Here is a 10,338-nt window from a genome sequence, read left to right as displayed (position 1 = left end):
TACTGCAGCTTTAAGTCCAATGAGTCAGTAGCACACGCCACTAATATTGCACTTGGATCTTGAACCAATTTTTACCACCACAGCATCTTCTCTTTCCTCCACTTGTTGGAACGAGTTAACAATTTCGAGCCACTTTTTTTGATATTTATGTTGACACACTGAAACAAAAAAACAATAGGCTGGACACATTAAAGTACCTCAGAACTATTGGAGGTCAAAGTTCACTTGAAGCACCTTAACACATCACTTTTATGGATCAAGAACAGTGTGGCATTATGGTAATTAACTCTCCTAAAAAGACTGCAGTAACTGAGGCGTCTGCTCTGGGAACTCAACATGTTATTAGTGGAAACTCCAAGATAAGCCTAGGCCAGCATCAAGGTCATGTGACTCAGTTCTGCTGCAAAATAAGGTTTTCCAGTTCATCTGCAGAACGCAATAAAAATGCTGCTGATTCTCGATACCCTGCAACAAGCTGTCGCACTGCATTTATTTCAGTGGGACTCAGCTGAGGTCTAGAGCTTGTACTACTGGAAGATCCAGAGCTGGTTGCTAGCTGCCTCTTCATACTGAGATCTGTTGGACCTGGAAATAACAAATGGAAAAAACAGAAGCATTAGGTTTTCCTTCCAGCAAAAAAAATCTCTCTGATACATTTGTAGACACAATTCAAGAGCAACAACAAATTACTTGCAGCTGACTGTCAGTAAATGGTGAAAAGTAGTACCTATTTGTAGTGAGGGCACATGTTGCAGTTTATTTTTTTTATATGCAACAGGTTTCTTTTACTCCATGGCTACGTCTAGACTGGCATGATTTTCCGCAAATGCTTTTAACGGAAAAGTTTTTCCGTTAAAAGCATTTGCGGAAAAGAGCATCTAGATTGGCACAGACCCTTTTCCGCAAAAGCACTTTTTACGGAAAAGTGTCGATGCCAATCTAGACGCGGTTTTGTGCAAGAAAGCCCCGATCGCCATTTTTGTGATCGGGGCTTTTTTGCACAAAACAATATCGTGTTGTCTACCACGTTGGTTTTTGCCCAAACGGAAGCAGCATAATATTTCCGCAAGAACACTGACAATCTTACATGAGATCGTCAGTGTTCTTGCGGAAATTCAAGCGGACAGTGTAGACAGCTGGCAAGTTTTTCCACAAAAGCAGCTGCTTTTGCGGAAAAACTTGCCAGTCTAGATGCAGCCCATGGCTTCTGCTAACATAACCCAAGGTTATGGGATGACTGGTGATGGAAAATCTGCCTCCATGGGCATTTCAGCCGTTTAATCCATTTGCAACTCCACTCTGTTGGGGAATTCTGGAGATGATGGGCAAGAAAGAAAGGGGCATGGCCAGTTCACTTAGGCATGCATGTCCCAGCCACACACTGTCAATTATGTCATTACCCACCCACCTCACAATAGTGATTCTCTCTTGGGTGCAATATCCTTCATGGTCATAGGATTGTACAAACTGCCTACTTGCATCTACATAGTGAAGCAACCTCATGGTTGCCCTGGTTCAATGTGCTGCTGTGGCAATGGTGATGGCCAGCACCCCAAGCCCTTTAAATTGCCACTAGAGCACCACATGGCTCACTCCTTGTGGCTCTGAAGGGTGGGGGGTGTCATGCTCTGGGCAGTGTTAAGGCCTGCTGCCCCTGGCCCAGCGCCTTCCACTCAAGGTCCTGCCCCTTCCGGAAGCATGGAACTTGCTCCCCCCAAAAACACTTTGACCAGGGACCTGTGGAGGCCATCGGGTCCCCTGTTTACAGCCAAACCCACACAGAAAATATATGGCAAAAGAAAGTTTCCATGGCAGAGGAAATCTTTTTTCTTGAAATGAGAATGAATGGTTTTGCTGCTCAGTAATCCCGATTTTTAAATGATTGAATAGAATGTTAAATTAATTTCATTAATAACTACAAAATTTTGTAATGCTCTCCTTACATTTCTGGGCTTTTCCTTGCAGCATTTCAGTGGTGAGACATCTCTCTCAAAAGAGAGCTAGGCGTATGCCTGATCCATAAGTAACATAAACCGGTGTGATTCAATCAAATCAACAGAAGCTGAGGATCTAACCCAGTATTTGTAAATGTGCTGATAAAAATCTCCCTGTGGGAGTTAAATTCCACAGAGTGTATTTTTCTAAAATCATAAAGGAATCTGGAAGGAAAATTCTATGCTAATTGCAACCAAACCCACACACTGCATAAGCAATGGATCATCAAAACTTAGTCAGAATTCACCTGTGGCTGACAGAGTAAACTGAATGCTGGGATGAAGATGTGGGAGCTCACTCTATACCCATGAATATACTCAATTGTGTGTTTGTGGCACCTCAATCAGCTGGGACTACAGCTCCTTCTGAGCTCCTCCCCTCTTCTTTTTGCCTTTATTTTAAAATTTCCCACCTTAAGGGAGGTGAATCACCCCTTTCCTGGTATTTGAATAATCTCTTCCTAAAGGGCCGGGCTGAGCCCTGATCTCCCTGAATATATATCCTGTACCACTGAAAACTATAGGCACCATATACACAATATGGTATATTTTATGTACCCAATCAGCATGAAACCTCATTGTGCTGTTCTCTGTACAACTACACACAAAGACTTGCTCTACCCTGAAGAGTTTATAGTCTAAGAAAGAAAGTAACATATGAAGCATAGGAGGAATAAGATACAGTCAAATATGTGTTAGTTCTTTCTGCATCACTGTAGCTTAGTTAAGTGCCAGTCAGTCACATCTGTACTCAGCATGTCATGGCAAAGGTAGCAGTTGTGTAAGAACGAGCAGAGGCCTTCAGATCAGTGCAAGGAGTATCGTCTATGTGTTAGGGACAGCGTGGAAGAAGGCACAGAGTCATTTGTATGAGAAACAGATATGGGCCAACAAGGCTGTCATTGACAGCAGACAGGAGCAGGCATAAGATGATATGATACATGAGAAGGGAAAATAAGGACAGGCAGATTGGGGAGGGGCCTACAGAGGTCAGGAAAAGAAGATTGAACTTGATGTAACAAGACAGAGGGAGCTAGTGGAAGAATTCAGCAGGGAGGAAGATGAGATCGGAGTGCCAGACAAGCAAGACAGCCTTAGCAGACGCATTAGTGTGTGGACAGAGGAGAGAGCTGGTAAAAAGTCATTAAACATTTAACCCATTGCACTGCTGAGGGGCAAAGTGTGATTCCTTCCTGCTCAGCGAATTCCCTACCAGTTTCTATCAAGACGATAGAAGTTATTGCTCTGAGAGAACGTCCCATCTCCAGCCATTTTGAAAATAAGTTGCAAATTTGTTTTTTATGAAGGGAAATGTGTTTTTCTTTCATGCGCCTTGTACTCCGAAGCAGCTGAATCATCCTTTTTCTAGTTTTCCAAAAGGGACTGATTGTACCTTGCAGCACAGCCTGGCACAGAGCCACACTGGCCACGGGAGCTCCAGGAGACAAAGAAAAGTCTGTGCTGCTACCCGTTTGTGGGATGCAGTACGCTCTCCCTTGCCACTCATGCTACAGGACTGTCAGAAGTGAAGGAAGGATCTATGCATCTCCTTGAATGCAGGGACAGCAACTGTGCTTAACCCTTTCCCAGGTTATGGAATGACTCTTGCACCTTGCCTCCACAGCATACATGGTAAGGGCCATGTACCACTTACCTAAAAGTATTTACCCTGGGCTAGAGATCAAACCAAGGCAAGTCCGTCCTGAAGATTCAAGCTTTAGAACATTCCGAATGAAAATAAAAGGGCTAAAATGGAAACATGTCACTAGCACTCCCTGGATAATAAAGATAGTGCAGTGATATTTCCATTTGTGCTAAATCACTATCCACTTCACCACCACTTCCATTTGGAAAGAAATTAAGTGGGTATTACACACAGCGCCAACACTGTAAGTGTTATCCACACATAGTAGTGCATGTTTAAAATGTCATAACTCATTTGTAGCTTCATCAGTCATATTGGTTTCTTCATGAAATAAGGTATAAATGGATCACACTCTTTGCTGTCTATATTTCTCTGCCCCTCCATATACAATATCAAATGCTCAAGGTATATGTCTACACAGCAGGGCTAAAGCTGAACTAAACTACACAACTTCAGCTATGTCAACTGTGTAGCTTAAGTTGAAATAGCTTATTTTGGCTTTTGGCGCTGTCTACATAGCAGGAAGTCAAAGGAAGAACACTCTTTCTTTGACTTCCCTTACTCCTCGTGAAATGAGGGTTACAGGAGTTGGATTAAGAAGTCCTCCAGCTCACCATTATTTCGAAATAATGGCCTGTAGTGTAGATGCGCTCTTTGTTATTTTGGAATAATGCCTTTGGAATAATATTTTGGAATAAACGCTGCTGTGTAGTCATAGCCAAAGAGAGCAACCTGAAGCTTCATTAATAAGAATTAATCTATACAGATATATGCAAACATATGAAATTATATAAACATAAACCATAATCCATATAGGGATGGATCTGGGATTTAGGCGTCTAAAGTAATATTTGGTGCCTGGGTCCTCACCTCACTTAAGGTGGAAATTTTTAAAATAAACACAAAAGAAAAGAGGGGAGGGTGCCTGGTTTCGTTTAGGCATTAAAACTCCTCAAGATTTAATGTTTTGTTCAAACTGTTTCCAGGATGTGAAATCTAGTCCTGGGTGTATTCCAGTTCTGAGCTGTCCCTGTAACTACTGGGCTATAAAATAGGTTCTTCTGAGACTTTTTCGTGTTTGTCCTGTTGAAGCTATTTCACTGCAGATAAACAAACAAGCAAATAAATAAATTCACTGATGCAGAGAAACTAGACTCTCAGTGTTCCACTTCCCCAGTGAGGGTTCTAACCAGCCAGCTACAGTTTTATTCTCTTGCTTCCTCTCTTTGGCCCAGTATTACTGGGATAAATAATGAAAGAATCATTTCTGGGGATTCCTATCTGCACTTCTCTGCAGCTCCCGGATTGCAATGTAGGCACTTTGAACTGGCTACTTCCGAATTCAGGACCTTTCCCCTTGCAAGGCCAGGAGGAAGGCAGTGGGGAGTAGACTGATAGGAGTTGTAGTCTCCTGCTTAGCAAATCCATCATTGACTTTTACATGCACACATGGGTAGATCTTTTAAAATAATTTTAAATAACTAGTCAATGAACTTCTTTCATAGACCTTTATCTCCTGCAGCCACCAGTACAAATTATTAAATCCAGGGAAAACTGAGCAGCTTAGACAGAGTTTCTTATATTACTTCTTCCTTCTCTTATGTGGGAATTCATTTCTTAATAACCGTATGTTCCTTATTAGCCTGGCACTGTGCCCAGCAGCAGGTAACACATTCCCTTTCCTAAAAAGGAAATCAAATCTGCATTTTTTTCAATAAACCTTTCCATTTAAATTTCCCGTATAGCATATCTACAAATTTCTCCTGCAGCTTTTGGTATACCCTGGACTGTCAGAAGTATTCCACAACAATGAAAAGATCTTGATATGCAAGGAGGGTCAGGTTGCACAGTTACTTGGTCTCTGGCAGTGTGCAAATAAAGATCAAGCCTGTCCTGGAGACCTGAAGACTGGGTCATATTCACTATAGCACAGCTTTTTAAGTAGTGAATTAGACCAAAAGTTCAGACAGATCTTTCTGTGGCCCATAGTGAGACTGGTGGAGTTACATTTTAACTTTAAATTTATGAAGTTGTTGCTATTGCATTTGTCTCATTTCTTTTGCAAAGCTTAATGTTTCTAGCTTAACTCAATAATTTTAAATATACAAACCCTAGGAATCCTCTCTCATGCACTAAACAATCATTTATCAGATTAGCCACTGAGTAGATCTGATGTTAAATACACGGCTGGACAAATAACTATACTGTAAATTGCAATTTCTAAACGTGAATTAGTTATTGCCTCATACACTACTCATTGGCAGAGTCAGTTATTTAAAATTCCAGGGTCAGCTGCACGATGTGACCAGTGATGATAAAAACACTAATGGCTCATGAGTGGCAACACCGTTTGTGAGTTGTCTCAGTAATAATCACTTTAGAATTGTGCACTACCAGTAGGTAACTGCCAATTTGACAGTTAATAGCCTGCTGAAAGCAAATAATGTTCTAATAAATGTATCATAAATTCTCAAATTGGTTGTTCCTTTTGTAGACAATAATTATAACAGCAATACCTCATTAAAAAGACTCACATGTTTAAGTATGTGCTAAAATGTCAAATTACTTTACCCCATAATAATTAACCAAATATTTTCATCAATTCAGATGCAAAGGGCAATGGCACATAGCTATAAAAATGGCATATTCCCCAGAGTAGGGTAATAGTTCATATCTTGAAATCTGGTATGCATAGTCTTTTTACTGTGTAATATTTATTAAAATATTTTTCTTCAAGTGCCACTACAAGTGGGTTAACTGTATTCAGAATGTTACGTTTCCCACTCCAATAAAATTAGGCTTTGATAATTGTTTATTATTTATTTATTTCCAAGTGAGCATTATTTATCATGATTAGAAATATGATTTATTATTTTATTTTGCATTTACCATTTTTCTCCTCTTCTTTTCCAAAAGAGGGCAGATATGTGAAAAGCAATAATTTCCAGGGCTGTGACATCTCCGGACTTGGTAACGGACAATAATGAATTGGACTGTTTTTTTCCCCCAAACCCCTTACTTTTCCCCCCTCAGTTGCATGGGAAACAAATACTCAGCTAATTCAGCTAATGGAAACACAGCTTTGTAGCTTAAGGGCAGAAAAGTTTAGGAGAACTATTCACTGTTATGCATTTTCAAGTGACAAGCCAAAGATGGAGATGGAGATGATGACTGAAGTCCACTAGCTTTAGATCCAGCCTGCCATGATCCTCTGGGCTGCAAATGTCCCTTGTCCTAGTGGGACCCTAGGGCAGGCTTCATGCCTGCCATACCCTGCATGCTTCTCAAAGTGGCCAGCCGCTGGGGAGGGAGCTACTCGCACTGCCCCCGCTACCCCAGCACAGTCCATCGGTTGGAGCTGCCTATGCCACATTTGCAGGCACCAGTAGTTTGTAGAGTCTTCCTCCTCCCCCAGCCAGGAGTGTGCAGTACAGAGATGCACATGGCCCTCACAGCCAGGCACTTTTGAACACTGTATGGAGTGCAGCAGGCAGGGAGTCTGCCCCAGGGACCCACTGGACTGCTGGCTGGGAGCCACTTAGGGTAATTGCCTCCTAGCCAGAGCCTGCACCTGGCATCCCATCACCTCCCACACCCCAACTCTCTGCCCCCAGGTCACAACCCAAACCTTCAGCATTCCCTCCTGTACCCCTGCCCCTGGTCACAACTCCCTCCCAGATCCTGCAGCCCCTCTAAGCCCTTCCCCCAGGTCAGAATCCACTCCTGCACACAACCCCCCTCCAAGACCCTGCACTTCCTCTTGCACCCCAATCTCCTGTCCCACGTTACAACCCCCTCCATCACACACATTCCTTGCCAGGCCCCACACCCCATCCTGTACCCCCTACTCCCTACTCCAAACTCCTTTTGGATCCAATTTCCAACCCAGACCCCTACCCCCTCCATGGGAAATTGCAGCACTTGACCACTTACCAACATCTTGAAGTTCCCTCCCCCATCAAATGTATTCGCCACACTTGTCCTAATAGATCAGGACTACTCGACATGCGGCCCGTGGTCCATTTGTTTGCGGCCTGCGGTGCAGTTTGGGTTTATGCGGGGCTCAACACGTGACACGTGGGTGGGATCCTTTGATCACACCCACAATGGTGAGGTGTGTCCCAGGTGGGGTGAGCACTGAAAGATGCAAGCAGATGGGCTGGCTGGAACAGATGGGTACAGGGTGTCGGCATTTCTAGCCCCCAGGGAGGAGGTGCCAGGGGTGTTGGGGCATTGTGGGAAGTGCTTTGTATTCATGTCTGTCAGTGTGAAAGAAGCTATTTGCATACATATTTGCATGTATATACAACCACACTCAAGCTGTGGCCCTTGGCATGTGCTATGGGTATCATTGTGACCCCCGGGGCCTCCAAAGTTGAGTAGCCCTGATATAGAATCATAGAACTGGAAGAGACCTCAGAAGGTCATCAAGTCCCGACCATATAGATGGTCCCTTCTCCACTGTGCCAACAACTGTGCAAAATAATGTACTATCCAATATGGCCTGTCAGAGAAATTTCTTACTCATTCCAAATGTGGGGGTCAGTTTAATTTTAAGCATGCCAGCCAGAATCATTATAGGTGAACATGATGGGGTCCACACAACATAGAAAGGAACAAGATGATTGTAGGCTGGAATCCTGTTAATTATAAGGGATTTGGGAGACTGGTTTACTCAAAAAAAATGCAGATTCTGGTTTTCTTATTAGGAAAGGGAATGTGTTACCTGCTGCTGAGTCCAGTGCCATTGTGCACCTAACTGCATATTAGGGTGAATTAGGAGGAGCATTGGCAGCAGATCTAGAGAAGTGATTATTCCCCTTTATTCAGCACTGGTAAGGCCACATCTGGAGTATTGTGTCCAGTTCTGGGTCCTTTACAAAAAGGATGTGGACGCATTGGAGAAAGTCCAGCCAAGGGCAACAAAAATGACTAGGGGGCTGGAGCACGTGACTTACGAGGAGAGGCTGAGAGACCTGGGCTTATTTAGTCTACAGAAGAGAAGCGTGAGGGGGGATTTGATAGCAGCCTTCAGTTACCTGATTGGGGGGTTCCAAAGAGGATGGAGAGAGACTGTTCTCCGTAATGACAGATGGCAGAACAAGGAGCAATGGTCTCAAGTCACAGTGGGAGAGGTCTAGGCTGGATATTAGAAAAAAACTATTTCACTATGGGGGTGGTGAAGCACTGGAATGGGTTACCTAAGGAGGTGGTGTAATCTCTATCCCTAGAGGTTTTTAAGTCCTGGCTTGACAAAGCTCTGGCTGGGATGATTTAGTTGGGGTTGGCCCTGCTTTGGGGAGGGGGCTGGATTTAATTACCTCCTGAGGTTTCTTCCAGCCCTAGGATTCTATGCTACAGAGCTGGCCAAGTTACTTACCTTCTTTGAACTTTAGTTTTCTATTTTGTAAAATGCAGCTAATAATACTTATCCATGCTCTTACCCCCAGACCCTAACCTTGCATCTCATCTCTTTCCTTCCACACCCCCCAATCCCTACTTCACACCTCTAAATCCTGGTTCCCTTTCTCTCTGCCTGGATGTCAAGAGGGTGAGCACTGAAAACACGTGAAAGACAGTCTTCCTGCTCTCAATTCCTGTGCCTGGCAATACAACAGAACCCACCAGCCGGGAGAAGTAAATACATGGAAATCCTACTCAGCCCCTAGAGCCTTGGTCTGGAGCATACTCAGTCATACTGTGAGGATGGTCCATGCACAGTCCAATCCACATGTAAGAGACGTGAGGGGATGGCACTTGATCTGTGCAGACAGACTCTTTGGAGAATTTATCTGCCAAACTCTAGCAAGCCCCCCAAGTGTGTGTGAATTGAAAATGTTCAGAAAATCAGAACATGGCAAAATCTGGGTGAATTTTCCTGAGGACAACAAAAGGGATGTTCCTTACACTAGGAAGACCCTTCTCCCTTGCCAAATTTCAAGCCCCTATTCCCAAGCCTGGAGATGATAGAGTTTCTCATTCAAACAGTTGAGATTTTTTGTTTAAAATGTGGAAAAATAATTTATTTTACCCTGATCTTTTTTTCAGAAATTGCTGAACTATTTCTGCTCAAACTTTAGCCTAAGGCAGTCACTTGACATAGAAAAACTCTGCTCCTACAGTTTAAGTTTGTCAAACAATTGAAAACAAGGCTTTTTTATGAACTGTGAGAGGCAACCTTAACTAGAGTCATTGCTACCTATAATGACAGTATTGTTTACTGCAATAGGGGCCTCAGGCACCCTTTCTAGGGTTACTACCATGTAGGGAAGTAAACTCAGAGGGCCTGACTGTCCCTTACAGTAAGCCTGTTTTATACTGCTCTGGCAGCGTAAAGGAGTTTAACGTGAGTAAAGTACATCTATACTCATTTCAAGGTTCCTTTATATAACCACAGTCAGTCTCTGCAGAATTTTTCTATTCACTTACACAGTGGGGAAAGGTATTTCTCCTCTAAAAGGCTGAAGGGTTCAGCCTCCTAAAATTGCAATACCTCTTGCATCTATATGGACTTTAGGGATGTACAACCCCTAGGAGCAATCTACCTGGAAGCTTCTTGCTTTCCACAGCGTTCCCTGTTTCCTCATATGGGCCTGTTAGCTTTCTGGGTTGGCAGAAGCCCTTTCTCATTTCAGACTCCATGTAAAAGAGGTTGAGAGGATTTACCCTGGGGTTTGGGATGGGGAGAGAGCATTTGCC

General features: G+C 43.3%; 1 protein-coding gene across 5 annotated transcripts in view; it reads right to left on the bottom strand.

Moving 5' to 3' along the window:
- Positions 1-225: 225 nt before the first annotated feature.
- The window catches only part of NOL4 (nucleolar protein 4), a 265,203-nt gene continuing 255,090 nt past the window's right edge, over positions 226-10,338 (bottom strand). For all 5 annotated transcript variants that reach the window (XM_006115357.4, XM_006115358.4, XM_025180839.2 and 2 more), the window contains one exon: positions 226-585. In XM_006115357.4, the coding sequence (XP_006115419.1) occupies positions 392-585 (194 nt within the window). In that variant the 3' untranslated portion in view covers positions 226-391. The remainder of the gene's footprint in view (positions 586-10,338) is intronic.

Source organism: Pelodiscus sinensis, chromosome 2, assembly GCF_049634645.1.
Source record: "Pelodiscus sinensis isolate JC-2024 chromosome 2, ASM4963464v1, whole genome shotgun sequence".
NCBI classification, from domain to species: Eukaryota; Metazoa; Chordata; order Testudines; family Trionychidae; genus Pelodiscus; species Pelodiscus sinensis.
Note: the sequence above shows the minus strand (reverse complement) of the source record. Positions and strands in the feature narration are given on the sequence as shown.